General features: G+C 37.4%; 1 protein-coding gene across 4 annotated transcripts in view; it reads right to left on the minus strand.

Annotated features, from left to right (window-relative positions):
- HIBADH (3-hydroxyisobutyrate dehydrogenase) overlaps nucleotides 1–16794 on the minus strand; it is a 111173-nt gene that overhangs the window by 13127 nt on the left and 81252 nt on the right. For all 4 annotated transcript variants that reach the window (XM_001499874.6, XM_014739146.2, XM_070264722.1 and 1 more), the window contains exons 5-6: nucleotides 2024–2157; nucleotides 59–135 (exon numbers count right to left, since the gene is read on the minus strand). In XM_001499874.6, the coding sequence (XP_001499924.1) occupies nucleotides 59–135; nucleotides 2024–2157 (211 nt within the window). The remainder of the gene's footprint in view (nucleotides 1–58; nucleotides 136–2023; nucleotides 2158–16794) is intronic.

Here is a 16794-nt window from a genome sequence, read left to right on the forward strand (position 1 = left end):
ATCAAATAGGAAAGCTCATAAAAATTGTTAGTATATGAAAATGTACTATTCAACAAACCTGATTCCAAGATTCATAGTTTCAGCCGTTCCAATCATACTAATGGCTAACAGCATGTTGTTGCAGATCTTTGCAGCCTGAAAATAAGTGAGTACATATTAAATATCTTTATTTTCCAATTATAACTCACAAGAAGTTGTTGTTTACCCAATTCTACAGGCTTCTTTCTAAAAGAGCGAGCATTCAACTCTTGATTTTCTCAAACGAGGAAAGGAATGTGGTACTGCACGCCTCCCTCCTAGCCTAACATGCTACCCCAAAGCAGACGGGGGAGCCTATTCCACTAGGAAAGAACCCTGAACTGGTAACCAAGCTCCTCCTACAGGCTCAGTCCTAGAGGGAATACTAATCTATGTGGCACAATTGCTCCTTTTTCCCCAGTTTTACTGAGATATAGCTGACATGCAACATTATATAACTTTAGGTTGTACAGCATAATGATTTCACTTACATATATCATACAATGATTACCACAATAAGTTTAGTAAACACACATTATCTTATACAGATAGAAAAAATATATGTGTATATACATTTTTTCCCTTGTGATGAGAACTCTTAAGATTTACTCTCTGAACAACAATATATTATACAGCAAAAGTTAACTACAGTCATCATGTTGTGCATTACATCCATAGTACGACTGCTCTTTAAGGAAGGGGGCTTACATTTTAATTGGGGAAATAGGAGTAACACACTGAATACAAAGGCAATAAACAAACATACAAAAACAATTAAGTGGAAAATTGTATGGCCATAAGATAGAGACAGCAGGAGCTCAGAGAAAATAAAATCACTGAGGGCAGGAGTAGAGAGGAAGTAGAACCTGAAACCATCTCTCAGAAGGCCACTCAGGATTTAAATAGGCAAGAGAGAGAAAAGAGAAGAGCAGAGAAAAAGCGAAATATATAAGAGGGATTAAATATGTAAGAGCATGGGATGTTCCTGAGAACAGTAAGAAAATGGACTCGTGCTTATGTTTTAAGGAATGGTGAGAAATTTGATAGCTAAGACTGGCGCAAGAGCTATGAAAGCTGGGGGCGGGGGGTGGTTAGTTAAAATTTACATGCTAGGAAATAGGGAACTACTCAAAGTTTCCGAATAGGCAAGTCTATGATGACCCACACATCTTGATGGAGTTTGTTTTGGTTACAGTTTGGGCAGAGTGGTAAACCTGGCATCCAGAGACCCATTAGGCCCTCTGAGCAGTAAATAAGGTGTGAAATAATGAGAGAAAGATTGGACCATAAGGTATGGAATGGACAAAACAGTCAACAAGGAGAGCCACTGAAGCAAAAATCAACAGAAGTTGGATACTGACTGAACAAGGGAATGGAGACAATAGAAATATCTAAGATAATACCAAAGTCTTGAAAAAGATCAAGAGGGTGCCAGTGACCATGACAAAGCATTAAGAGGAGCAGTGATTGAGTGAGAGTGTGTGTTGGGTGGGAGGGGGACAAATAGTTTGATTTTAGAGTTCAGTGTTGTCATTCACCTCTATCTGATTAGAGAATTGATATAACATATTTCTAAATAAAAATTATTTGGTTTTCAAGAAAAGATTAAAGTGCACACGTTACTTCTATGTGACTGTACTACAAATAGAGCCGTAACAAGTAATTACAACATTAGATGGAGGATAATAGCAACTCAGGCACCATAAGCACTTCATATAGAAGCAATCTTAAGGACGATTTCAGTGGTTACTGGGATGACATGTGAAAATCTGAACGATGGAACTTTAGATATCTTTTTAAAATAAGTTAATTGGCTGATGTCTACTTTATTCTACCAGGAATGATGGAAAACTAATTTATTCCAAATTAATTTAAGAAAATCTGAGCAAACAAAGACTCAATAGATTGAACACAGTAAGGAGGAGTAAGAATGTGGTCAAAAAGGAGAAATGAAGATTAGCCAATTTTTTATCGTCAAGTCATGGTCATTCATGTAAAATGTTACCTGCCCGGTCCCAACAGCTCCACAATACACCACATTGGAGCCCATGCACCCCAGCAACTCTTGGGCAGCAGCAAATTCGTCTTCAACTCCTCCGACCATGAACGTGAGGTTCCCAGACCGAGCAGCTCCCACACCTGAATGGTTTGGGGGTAAAGGGTAGAAGCAGAAGGATACATTTTTCACATGTTTAAGTAGACAGTAAACCTAGAGAAAATCCCCAAACCAAATGAAAATATCCTGCCTCCTAATTGTATTTATGTCAGGTATGTGTAAGAGATACTCTAAATCTCTCCTGGAATATTTTAATAATCAAGTATTATGCAGGTTAATCATAAACCGAGAAAATCATACAGATTCAGTCAAACTCTCATTCTCAATTCATCTCAAATATTTGGCACAATTGTGGTACGACAGATACAGGAATTTGAAATGTGAATTTTACTATTCTCATGCATCTATTATTCTCCTAAGAAATCTATTTAGTAAGAGGAAGTATGAAAAAGGCTGCTTGTGCCTTGACCAGCACTGGAGCAGCCAGAGGGGTCTGCAGCCAATCTGAATTCGAGGTCTCTGGCTCACTTACTTACTCTCCACATACTATCTACAGATGAAATCTACGGAGAGAGACCCGGCCCTTTCTCCCAGGAACAAGCAGGCATTTCAGGTGGTAGGATTCTTTCTTAAGGTAAAGAAAAGGGTTGCTTATTTAGACTAATTATTCCAATGTATACCTTCCAATATTATTTGATTTTTCTTTTTCCTTCTGCCATACACCTTTTGGGCAATTCATTCCAAGTGATATGAGCAGGAAGAAGAAATAAACTTTGGTTTGACTACTCCTTAGTAGCGTTTAACAAAGGTCTGATGCATGTTCAGTCACTGAAATGACTGCGGACACAACTTCTACTTTAGTCCAGAAAACATGGCCTAGACTTGTCCTAAAAAGGGGGAAAGCTTCATTTAAATTTTTATTAACTATAAAATAAAACCCAGAGTACTATTACTGTTTTTAGTATTAGAGAAATCTTAATTCATAATTTTCAAGTTAGTTTTGTTGATTAAAAACAGGAAAGTATGTGGAAGAGTTATATTAAGTACAATTTTTGCCTCTACACCTTATTTTATAGTACAGCCAGGAATAAAGAAACTGTAATTGTCTGTGCTATGTATCAAACCCAGCCATTAAAATAGACAGCTGCAAGTAATGATCTACTTTTGAATTTAATTTATTCAATGAAATACACAGTTTTTATACACAAAAAGCTCATGTGAGGAGACTCCTATTTCATTCAAATTGTGAGTATTCTGCTATTGCCAAATCAAGGAGCCTTTCTATTTTACAGTTCATGCTATTTTTATCTAATTATTAAAAGCAAAAGAAGTCAGCAGGATGTTAGCCAAACAATCTTGGAAGAGAGCGTGTCCACATATTATGAAAGCCTGAGATGCTCACACATATGGTTAAATTACATTATTTCACAATATTTTCAGACACATGTTGGAATTCATTATGTACAAAAACCCAATTCTAACAAATGCTTTTAATTAACCAACCTGTGTCATTTGAACATTTCTGATAATGTTGAAGTTTAAGTGACTGTCACTTTGTTAGTTTCTAACTTACTTTACCAAGATGGTGGATCATTAATGTTTTACAATTATTTTGCTCAATTTCTCTAGCCATATTTATTCAAACCACATAACCACCCTTACTCCTAATCCTGTTGATCTGACCTAGAGAAATTAACTAGACGATTTAAGTCAAAGCTTACAAACAAATCCAGCACTATCCATCATAGGTCAATAGCTTTGTATCTAGATTACAGACTGCTAAATAGCTTCAGAGAGCCATTTATTAAATGAAAATTAACACTGACAATGGTTCTCAGCTGGTTAATCTTTTGACAGGTGTACTTTCTCACTTGTTCAAACACATATTTCAAAAAGAAGAAATAAGTTATTTAAGCAAGAGAAGGTCACAAAGAAAAGAATAATTCAAGCTTTTAATTCAGAAGTCTGTGGTATTTCCACTCGTCTCCCCTCAATGTGGTGCTATCATTATTCCAACTTTATCATAACATACATTCCAACGTAAGGGTCTGACCAAACTGGGTAATTCTAAGACCAAATCTTATCGTTCTATACATATTCCTCTAACCATATGACACTATCAAGCCTAGTCCCACTGCAAAGGCAAAATTAAGACCTTAATAATCCTAAAATAAATATACCATTTTCAGCTTAGGAAATAACATCTAGAAAGCTAGAACTCTAAAGCTGTGCAAGACTTATCTTACAGACTTCAGAAAATATAGTATAGATTTTGATGTCTATCAATAATAAACAATAAATTTATCACATTGCCATGCCATTTTAATTCAAGTCCACTTCCCAAAATAAGAAAACATGGAATATACACTAGGCAGCTGCTAGAACACTGGGAGAAATATTTATTTTACCTTCTATTTTAGAAGGTGCTTAATTCTATAATGGCATTTACAAACCTTATTAAAATCTTTGATTTTCTTACCCAATTCCTCCATTATACTATAAGCTCCTACAGGGTCAGCACTGGGGTCTTGTTTATGTCAGCATTCCCATTATCTATCACAGTGCATGATACATTCAATAGATGGTTGTTTGGTAAATAAATTTATGAACATGGTAGAAAGAGTAAAGGATATGGAGACAGAATATCTGGTTTGGGGCATGTGCCACTTGCTGGCTGTGTGATTATAAACAAATTACTTAACTTCTGAGCCTAAGTGCATAAAATACAAAAAGCATTAATAACTTCTTTATAGAGTGACTGTGAATATACGAATGTATATATGCTATGAAATATAAAATGCTATTTAAGTTAAAGTCTTACTACTTTATAACTTGAGTTTGTGAAGTGGGAGTTTTACCTTTACCTCTACTATACTCGAGTCCTTTCCTTTTTGGTTATCTAAGCTGTTGTCTCCTTTAGAATAATTTTAGCCTCTCCAACGAAGTATTAGCTCCTTGGGGCTGAACCTACAAACAATGGAAGTAGGATGGCCCAGGTTAAGAAGAACTAAAGTGGTCCATGGCCAGTGCTGTTAAAATAACAGTGAAGAGCTCTAGTAAAAGCTTTCAATAGCAGCAAAGTGTACGAAAAGGTGACAAGAATGCTGCGTTTGTTTTACTCATTTAACAAAATTAACTGGAAACCTGTTAAGAATCAGACCCTGTGGTAAGCTCTGAGGATATGGATGAATAACATATGTCTCTGCCCCTAAGAAGTTACACACTTGTGGTCCAGCCACTTCTCTCATCCATCACCACCACCCTGGACTGAGCCATCATCATCTCTCACCTGGATTACTGCAACAGCCTCCCACTTGATCTCCCTTCAGCCCTTGCCTCCATAGTCTATTCTCGATGCAGCAGCCAGAGGGATCCTTTTAAAACATAAATCTAGTTCATGTTTCTTCCCTACTCTCAAGCCTCCAAAAGCTTCCCATCACTCTCAGTACAAAATCCAAAGTCGTACAAAGCCCTGTAAGATGTGGCCCTGACTACCTCTCCTATCTCATTTCATACCGTCTCTTCATTGTTCATTGCTTTCCAGCCAGCCTAGCCTCCTTGCTGTTCCTGAAACAGGTCAAGTATATTTCCATCTCAAAGCCTTCCACTTGCTGTTCCTTTTGCCTGCAATGTTCTTCCCCTAGATATTCACGATTTGTTTCTTTCACTTCATTCAGGTTTCTTCTCAAAATTCACCTCTCCAGAGAGGTGTTTTCTGACCACTGAGTCTAACAATCTAAAATGGCATCCCACCACCCTCTATCCCCTTTTCCTGCTTTCATTTTCTTCACAGCATTTATTACCACCAGTTTATTTTAATGTCTCTGTTTATTTGTTTCTGGTGTGTATTCCCCCTGTGAATGTTGGTTCCATGAGGGCAGCGACTCTGTTGGCTCATTCGTCCCATATGCACAGTGTCTGGTACATAAGAGATGCTTAGTAAATACAGTATTTGTTCAAAGAAAGAGAGAGAAAGAGGCAATGACGCACGGAGGAGCAAGGAAATGGACGACTGCATGGCCATGCGATAACTGCTCTTAGAGATAGGCACAAGGTGCCAAGGTCTACAGACAAAGCATCTGTCATTCTAGCAAGTCATTAAACACTCCCTTGCCTATAGCTTTCTATTTATAAAGTGAGATATTAGAAAAGATTATCACTGAATTACTTTTAAGCTTTTGAAATTCTATAATTTGAGATTTTCAAGTTCACATATATCCATTTTTCCACATTTATTATATTAATACACAAAGCCAAGACATGTTTCATTTTATACAAATAGTTCCAAACTACAGAAAAGAGTTAGAAAATGAATTTTCTTATGTAACTACATTAATTAAATCTAACAAGTCTAAATACTTGTGGCTGTCTTTAACACTTCAACACTTTCCTGTGATGACGTCTCTACTGTTTCTCTCCCATTACCCTAGGATCAGGAAAACTGAACTCATTTGTACAAACAAACAAAAAGGCAAATACCCAAACCATTCAAAACAGGTAGCTGACTACCCTGCTTTCAAAGGAACAGACATCTATCCCTTCTTCTCTTGGTAGTCTGCTTCAATTTCAATCAACCTTATAGTACAGAAGCACTTTAAATTTAATCAGAATCTCTAAGTCAGCTTCTGTTTCTCTCTCTCTCTTTTAAAAAAAGGTGCCCTAAGAAGCCTCCATTATCTAAACTATCTTCCTTCTTTCTTTCCTTACACTCCTACTTAATATTGACATAAAAAAATTACCACTGGAGATCCATTTTTCAGTGGTTCTCAACCCAGGGAATGAGAAAGAAGTCATCCTTGCCCTCAAGGAATTTGAAATCCAGTGTTTGTGGTGGTGGAGGGTGAGGGGGTGTGTGTGTGTGTAGATGAGAGACAAGATAAGACAAATACACAATTATAAATAATAAAAGACAGATGCACACTACAGGAGATGTATAAATACAGTCACGTGGAAATTCAAGGAAGAAAAATGTGATCAGCAAGTATCTGTTCAGTGCCATTAACCACTTGTTAGATCTTTGTGCAAAGATTGAAGGAGTAAGCATATTTTCTGACTCAAAAAATCAGGACCTGTTTTCTGATATTAGGAGAATATATGAAATACAACTATTCCAGAAAGTCCAAATTTTAAGGTCATGGTAGGTATAAACTACAGTCTTTGCTCTCAAAAGGTCTAAAACACTATTAGGGAAAATAGATATATACTCAGAAGTGAATACCAAAAGGTAGCATTATATACCAAGTGTCAGATGGATGAGGACAATCACCAGCAAATCCTAATTCCCAATTTCCTTCCATGTTTCAACCTCCGTCACTGAAAGAATAATGAATTCTCAGAAAGAGAAAGGGTGAAGAAGGAAACAAGGGGCCGGCCCCGTGGCCAAGTGGTTAGGTTCGCATGCTCCACTTCAGTGGCCCAGGGTTTTGCTGGTTTGGATCCCAGGCACAGACATGGCACCGCTCATCAGGCCATGCTGAGGTGGCATCTCACATGGTACAGTCAGAGGCACTCACAACTAGAATACACAACTATGTACTGGGGGGCTTTGGGGAGAAGAAGAAAAAGAAAAGGAAAAAAAAAAAGGATTAGCAACAGTTGTTAGCTCAGGTGCCAATCAAAAAAAAAAATTCTCAGAGAGTAATGGTCTTGCTGTCAGCTGTGGGCAGGTTTGTAAAAACTTTGATAAGAATTTAGGTATTCTGAATCTATTTGCAAATCATGTTCAGAGCAGTTTAAAATAACATGAACTGAGCATATAATTTTGTATGTTTTACAATATGGACACTGAGTTCTGCCTGGTATCCAACTGCACATGATAACCTACCTCTCTTTACAACAGATTTGAGTTTGTTTATTAGAACAAAACAATTAGAAAACTGAAAATCAGAATTAAGAACAAATACAAAAATAAAACCCTAAGATTTCACATTGGATTTCAAATATGAATCTCAGTAACTTAGAGGTTTTGGCGAACACTACTTGGGGAGAGGAATAAAGCAGCCTCAAGGAAAACATAACTCTTCCTTGAACCGAGTTACATGTTTTAAAAATCCTCATTTGGAGCTTTATGTAGGAGATAGTAAATGACGGTAATGTTCATTATATTTTTTACACCAAAAGCAGTGATAATTTTTTCAAGGTAACTCAAGCTCTTGCTTTATATTCTTTTCTAATCTTAGCCCTCTACCTGTAATAAAGGTCAATATTAACATTAATCACCTCAGTCTAATATTTATGCTTATCTGTCTCCCAATCTTTGGCAGTTTTACTTGATATAAGAACCAAAACAGGCTTAAGTCTCAAATTATGCATAAACATGGACATAACCAGCAGCTGAAGACATTATTCACTATTACTCAGCATTTCTGTAGTCTCACAGTTCCTCCTATTTTTTTCTATTAAGTAAAAGTTATTCTTTCTAAGAACTTATATAACAACAAGAAAACGAACAACCCAATCAAAAAATGGGCAGAAGATACGAGCAGACATTTTTCCAAAGAAGATAGCCAACAGGCACATGAAAAGATGTTAAACATCACTAATCATTAGGGAAATGCAAATCAAAACTACAATGAGATATCACCTTACACCTGTTAGAATGGCTATATTATCAAGACAAAAAACAACAAATGTTGGAGAGGATGTGGAGAAAAGGGAACCCTCAAACACTGCTGGTGGGAATGCAAACTGGTGCAGCCACCATGGAAAACAGTATGGAGATTTCTCAAAAAATTAAAAATAGAAATAACATGTGATCCAGCTATCCCACTACTGGGTATTTATCCAAAGGACTTGAAATCAACAATTCAAAGAGACTTACGCACCCCTATGTTCACTGCAGCATTATTCACAATAGCCAAGACATGGAGGCAATCCAAGAGCCCATCGACTGATGAATGGATAAAGAAGATGTGGTATATATATATACAATGGAATACTACTCAACCATAAAAAAGACAAAATCGTCCCATTCACAACAATATGGATGGACCTTGAGAGTATTATGTTAAGCAAAATAAGCTGACAGAAAAGACAAACAGCACAGTATTTCACTCATATGTGGAAGGATGATAAACAAATACATGGACGAGGAACAGATTAGTGGTTACTAGAGAGGAAGGGGGTTGGGGGCTGGGCATACAGGGTAGAAGGGGCACATATATATGGTGACTGACAAATAATGTACAACTGAAATTTCACAATGTTATAAACTATTGACTTCAATTAAAAAAAAGTTATTCTTTCTGAAGTACTTGTATGTTTATGTTCAGCAAAAAGGAGAACTACATAACTCACTGTATCTTCCCTTTTGTCTTGTGTTGTAGGAAGCAATGAACTTTCTCTTTTTTCTCCTTAAATGGTTTCTGATTTTTTTAAGTTTTACTTTTCTTGTCAATGTTATGTGGTTACTTTCTAACCACTTCTCTGGTTTCCTCATCTACTCCCTGCAACAAAAACCATCATGCTATGCATACTGAACTATTTACAGTGGCTGGAATGTACAACGATTTTTCATGCATGCACGTCTTTCTTGGGCTGTTCCACTGTACGAAATTCCCTTCCCTTCCTTTTTTGCCTGGCTAAGTCCTGCTTATCTTTCAAGACTCAACTTACGTCAATTCTAAGAAGCAGTTCATGACCATGAGCTCCTTTTCCTATTCTTATAACATTCCCAGTGATACCTCTAATAAAGCGCTTACAGCACTCTAATCAACGATTTTTCTACTGTGTCATGTTAAGATCCTCATGAGCATAAGCTGTTTGAATCTTAGCACCCAGCATGTAGCACGTGTCTGATAAATGTTCATTGTCTTTTCAGGAGGTAGGCAGAGAAGAAATTAATGGTTAACAAAATAACCAAGAATACTAATTAAGACTAAGTAAGACAATACTTTTTAGCTTATCAAAAAAGCTCAACTTTGGAGTAGCATGATTCCCCCACATGTGGTAATGGCATTTTCACTTATGGCTGCATACACACGCACGAGCATAAGTGCAAATGTGTGGAGACATTATTATGAAGACTTAAAAAATGAAGAACATGTAATCAGAGTTAAGAGACCTGGAGTGAAGTCAGAATTCAAGGTCACACCACTTGGACAAGTTATAACACCACTCAATCTTCATTCTTCCACTGAAAAGGATGATAAAAACACTTGCCATTCTTAATTTGAAGCTCAAATGAAAGAATACATTTGAAAGGTATTTTACACAGCTATTATACAAATGTTATAAAAAATTTAAATATAACACATAAATCTACTCAGCTTGAACATGTCAAAGTCTTTGGCCTAAAAGTAGCAAAGAACTGAAATTTGGAATTTAGCTTTACTGAGAAGCCAAAATGAGAGCTATGATAGAAAAACCATTTTCCAAGTGCTGATAACTTAGAATAACCATTTATGAGTCAAAAATGAGGAGATCATTTTCAATTCTACGACTTCTGGAAAGAGGCCTTCAAATCCAGAGAGGGAAGAGATGGAAATCTAAAAAGTACAATCAAATTATTTTTATCTTTAATACTGTAAAAATCTTGCCACCAAAGCACTTTCATTGATATATAGCAAAATGCAGTAAATCACTTAATTTACTCAAAAGAACTTAAATGTTTTAACCAGTCTGCCATCAAAAGAGATCAAGAAGAGGACCAATGGGACTTGGGCTGCAGTGTGAGCCGTCTTTAAAATGCAATTGTTCTAATCATTTTCTACAGATGCAGCCTCACAAGGGGCTGCTGTCACAGGGACCATTTACGACTTGTTATGGTGTCTCTATTGTTTACCAGCGACATTCGCTGAAAAAGGCGACAGCTGGGACAGAAAGCTGCTACTCAACGAACAATATAATCCCGTGAAAGTAATCAACAAATTTAAGGGTGTTAATTAACTTTACACTTTATCATGTTCAATTAGTTGTCCTTTCTAGAAAAGATTGCCGTGCACAATCAGTTTAGAGCGTGCCATGTTTGATTTGTAAGTGATCACTGTTTCTGTTTCAGAGTCCATGTCAGATGTTCTCTTGGGTTTTGGTGACACAGATGAATGGCTCTGCACATGTTAGGGGGTGATCTGGTTTAACATAAGCCAGCATAACATAACCCCTTGTTAACACTATTTCTGGCATTATCCAAGCTGGAAACGGAAAAGCAAAAACACTCACAGCACTATTCTGGAGTCAGATAAAGAAAGTTTAGTTGGCTTTTCCTGAAATAAACAAAGACACAAATACATGCAGAAATAAGCAATTTTTCATAATTATTTTTCAAAGTAAGACTTGTCTTTCAGGGGCATGTTTGGGATCATTTCCTCCCAGCAAGATCTCGAAGCTCTGCTGCATTACATACCAAGCTCCACTGTATCCTCAGACTTTACATAATGCAGATACCCTTTTCCATGGCAGGTGAACAAATGCTAGGGATGTGTTAAGTACTGGCTGGCATTAAATTCTAGAATGTGGCTTTTAAATCCAGAATCTGTATTTTATAAGTGTGAGAAATCTGCAGGGAAGTATATTAACTTTTGGATGCTGGGTGCCTTTTCTGTTACCTTTAATGCACATGTTCCTACATGCTAATAGGACAAGGAAAAGCTCATGATGGAGTGACAATATATTCAGTATTGCATTTTAATGAAAGTCACTGCAGTTCCTCTGAATTGACAGAGCTTTGCATCAAAGTATTTCATAAGTCATTGAGGAGGTGAACAACACCCAAAACTCAGGTTTGGCAGGAGGTGTCTATCTTTAAGAAAACAAAAGCAAGGGACATGCATCTATCTCTTAAAAACCACCACAACAACAACCTATCTACATAGGATTTTGAAACATCTTCATAAAGCTATCCCTTGCTCTTCTAGACTAGCTTTTCCCTGCATAATACAAATTAAACACAATAATAAATACACTACAGCTGGTTAGCTAGTTATAGCATACAACGGGACAAAGCTGAACTTCTTCAAAATAGAAAAGTTGTTAACTCTGAAAGCTAATAATGTCCTAAGTTAAATATTAAAGAAGGAAATTATAGGCTATATCTGAAACAGCTGAAACCACAATACACAGCAGCAGAAAACATTAGTTTTCTGCAGAAGATCTGCAGGGAGAAGGGAAGCGGTCGATAGATCCTTAAATTGGAAGCAATAGCTGTTCTTCTATCCCAAGTTGGCAGCTGCTACATTTGCAGACCTGGTTCATTATTTACCCATAATGACCATCAAGCTGCAGTCAAAGTCAGATCACAACAACTGTCAGCAGCTCTTTTAATTAGCCTTGTTTGAATTCAGATAAATATCACAATAGACCTGCTTATGCTGAAAGAGCAACAGAATGTTCCGCATGGAGCTGGGCTGGCTTGAGAAGGACCAGTGCAGTATGGAAGTCATCAGACAGAAACGCAGAATGAGGTTTTTAAACGGAGGAGTAAATGAGAATGAAATGGTTTGCTTTCATTTTGAAAATCACTTTGCAAACCAATTCTCTGACATTCACCCCAGATCAAGATAGTGCATAATGTTGGACTGCAATGAAACTCTAGGATCTTGAAAGCTAAATATCTGGAGCCCAAGGAGAAAGTTAACATAACGCCTTCGCAGAATGTGATTTTTAAAACTCCATCTTATAGATAAAGTATATTTCAGCTTTAAAAATCATTTTTAAAAGCCAAATAAGAAATCTTGCATTAAACAGCCTGCAACCTTAATGTCTTTCTATTTTACTTTCTTTAGGAACTGCATAATTTGCAACATTTTTCTGTTATAGGAATCAGATATTTTCCTATACAATTTCTATACATTTCCTTGCATTCAGCATTAACAATCACGAAGTAAAATAAGGCTAATAACCAAATTCTGAGTAATCCAATCACTGCCATATTCCCCACCACTCTGGGGTGTCCCCTCTCCAGTTTGCTTGAAAAGAAAAACACGAGTGACGATCATCTGTCCTCTATTTTATAGAGAACTGATTGTTCACATATATTCTGTTATTACTAGAGTAGGTAAAAAGAAGTGCTGGCTGACAGAGAAGGGAGGGTAGTGAGTAAGGAGAACTAAGAAAAGGCAAAATGAATACCTGGTATCAAATCAGAGTAAACTGAAGGTAATAAGAAACTAAAAATTAAGAGAAGGCTGTGCTAATGAGCTACACTCAGCTAATGAATTATCAGCTCGGGCAACCAGCTGCGAACCCTTTGAGTCTCTGGACTTCTGAATTTTTTTTTTTTTAAAGATTTTATTTTTCCTTTTTCTCCCAAAAGCCCCCCAGTACATAGTTGTGTATTTTTTTTTTAGTTGTGGGTTGTTCTAGTTGTGGCATGTGGGACGCCACCTCAGCATGGCTTGATGAGCGGTGCCATGTCCACACCCAGGATTTGAACTGGGGAAACCCTGGGCCACCGAAGCAGAGCACAGGAATTTACCCACTCAGCCACGGGGCCGGCCCCAAGGACTCCTGAATTTTGGGTGGGCCTACTTGAAGAAGTCACGCTTCCAAATGTAAGCTGGACTCAGTGCACTCTCCCGTTCTTTCTAGGTCCTCAGCTATTACGCATCCTTCTGCAACCAACCATTTCTTATGTTGCATAACATAACATTAAGGAAGAGTAACCAGATCTGCATGAGGATCAAGGAAATATTACTGTTTACACAGGGTTTGGATCTCACTTACTATCTTCTTATTGAGTAGAAAAATATTCCTATAGGAAGAAATAAAAAAAAGTATTATATTTGTGGCCAACTTCAAGTACTAAAATAAATAAAATTGAATAAAACTGTTGAATAAAACTTTTACAAAGTGCTGTGAGACCAAATATGTGATAGAGGCACCTGCTGAATGTTGACGATGAAAGTGGGGCGAACTCTTCATCTGGTTTCATGAGAATGAATCACAGCAGAAAGGACTATTTCTTGCCCTACTTTTTTTTTTTGCAAAGTGAAGAATAAGTCATATACATTGCCCTATCATAGATGGTACAGAGCCTTCTCCCTCCTCACTCCTGAATACAACCTACCTCCCAACTACATGCACAGCCAATAGCTACAATTTGTATAGTATGCTGAGTACAAAGACAACAGTCAATTTGTCTTTCAAAGTCTAGACTCTGGCTCAGTAAATATGAATCAGAATTTATTCTGTAAGAATACCAAAGAAAACCTCACATTCATTTGGATGGCTACTACAAAACAAAACAGAAAATATAACAAGTGTTGGTGAGAATGTGAGAAATTAGAACCCTTGTGCACTGTTTGTGGGAATGTAAAAATGGTGCAGCCTCTATGGAAAACAGTATGGCAGTTACTCAAAAAATTAAAAATGGAATTACCATATGATCTAGCAATTCCACTTCTAGGTATATACCTAAAAGAACTGAAAGCAAGATCTTGAAGAGATAGTTGTACACCAACGTTCACAGCGGCATTATTCACAATTGCCAAAAGGTGGAAGCAACCCAAATGTCCATTGATAGATGAATAGATAAAATGTGATGTATACATACAATGAAATATTATTCAGCCTTAAAAAGAAAAGAAGTTCTAATACATGCTAAACATGGATGAACCTTGAGGATACCATGCTAAGTGAAATAAAGCCAGTCATAAAAAGACAAATACTGTATGATTCCACTTATATAAGGTACCCAGAGCAGTCAAATTCATAAAGACAGAAAGTAGAATGGTGGTTGCCAGAACGGTGGGATGAGAGGGGAGTAGGGAGTTGCTGTTTAATGGGTATAGTTTCAGTTTTGCAAGATGAAAAGAGTTCTGGAGATAGATGATGGTGACGGTTGCACAAAAATATGAATGTACTTAATACCACTGAACTGTACACCTAAAAATGGTTAAAATGGCAAATTTTGTTATGTATATTTTATCACAATTAAAAATAAAATAATTTAAAAATAAAACCAAAGAAAAATAATTGGTATTCTGATTCTCACACACTGCGAAAGACCAGAGTATTTCAATTACATACTATCAACTTTTAATATACTGATAATGTTTAATATAATGAACTTTACAAATCCTTAATGTAGTTATCTAGAGAAAACTGAGGAAGCTCATACTAGTCCTATAACCTCCATTTAAAAAGTAATTGTTGATAGAAAATAAAAAAATGTACACAGTTGAGGCAAGTGGGTAAAACTAAATTCCTCCAATTTCCAATATTATGCTCACTTCACTAGGGCAGGTTGCTTCCCCGAAGACAACATGCACAAATTCTGATGTGAGGTCATCTAGGAGACAAGATGAAACAAGCAAGAGACTGACCTAGAATCAAGAATTGGTTAAACCAAAAGCATGGGCTAAAGAACGAAGCAAATTATTCTAAGTCCATAGGGTTTGGTACTTAACCCACAAACATGGTATTAGGGGGAAAAATGCCGTGTTATATGTGCCATACTTATACATGCCACCATACATAAAAATAAGATACCACATAGAGTCTTGGCATAGTTGGAGTGAAGGGTTGGGATGAAGAATATGAGGATGTAAAGCAAAGTGAAATGGCTTCAAGATCCAAGAGAAGAAAATAATCCCAAGATAATACTTAGAAGCAGAGTGACGGCTGTCTGGTCTGCCTAATTATGAAGCCAGATTTAAAGCAAGAAGCCAGGGTTACTCAGGGGCACGAGACATGGTGGTGTATTTGTATGAACTGTAAAACGTTACCCTTCAAGGTAGACCTACCACAAAAAGGCAGCTCCTCTGGGTGAACAAATCAGAAAAAGGCTTTACCCCAAGCAGACAACTGGAAGAAGGTAAGAACACAAAGTTTGGCACATGGAGAGTAAACTGAATTTCACCCTCAATTCAGGTCTCCTCAGTGAGGCACAACCTGCACAGATGAACATAGCAGCCATGAGAAGGCACATCAGACCTAGGTTCTAGCTCCAGTTCTGACACTGACAGTGTTATTTTGGGCAGATCAATCGATTTGAGCCTCAGTGCCCTCACCCATAAAATGAATCTCATCTCCAATTCTGCCAATTGGTAAAATCAATAAATTTATCATAGTTAATTCATATATCCATTCAACATTACTGAACTCCTGCTACAGTACACAGCACCATGCTAGGCAACTTCAAGGCAGTGCTGTATTTAACAGTCCCTAGGCTCAAAAATCTTCCAATCCAGGGCCGGCCCAGCGGCGCAGCGGTTAAGTTCGCACGTTCCGCTTCTCAGCGGTCCGGGGTTCACCGGCCCGGATCCTGGGTGCAGACATGGCACCGCTTGGCAAAAGCCATGCTGTGGCAGGTGCCCCACATATAAAGTAGAGGAAGATGGTCATGGATGTTAGCTCAGGGCCAGTCGTGCTCAGCAAAAACAGTAGGATTGGCAGTAGTTAGCTCAGGGCTAATCTTCCTCACACACACACACACACACACAGACACACACAAAATCTTACAATCCAAAACAAAACAAAAATTTCCAGTTTAATGAGCTCCACATGTTCAAACAACTTTTGTTCTTCCACCCTCCCCTCACACAGACCCCAAATTTCTTCCTCCTCCAGTACATCCACTCTCAGTTAAGACATTACTACTACTATCCTCATACACTGGAAACTCCATGGCAGCATTTCCCAAGGTCAGTTCCTCAGAAAACTACCTTTTACAAGATGTTAGTGGATACTGATGGTGATGCGAAAGCCACGTTCTGTTTGTTTCTGGCAATTAGTAAGATTTCCCATCCTCCTCCTGTTAACAAATGCTGCCCCTCTGGCCA

The sequence above is a fragment of the Equus caballus genome, chromosome 4 (genome assembly GCF_041296265.1).
Source record: "Equus caballus isolate H_3958 breed thoroughbred chromosome 4, TB-T2T, whole genome shotgun sequence".
NCBI lineage: Eukaryota > Metazoa > Chordata > Mammalia > Perissodactyla > Equidae > Equus > Equus caballus.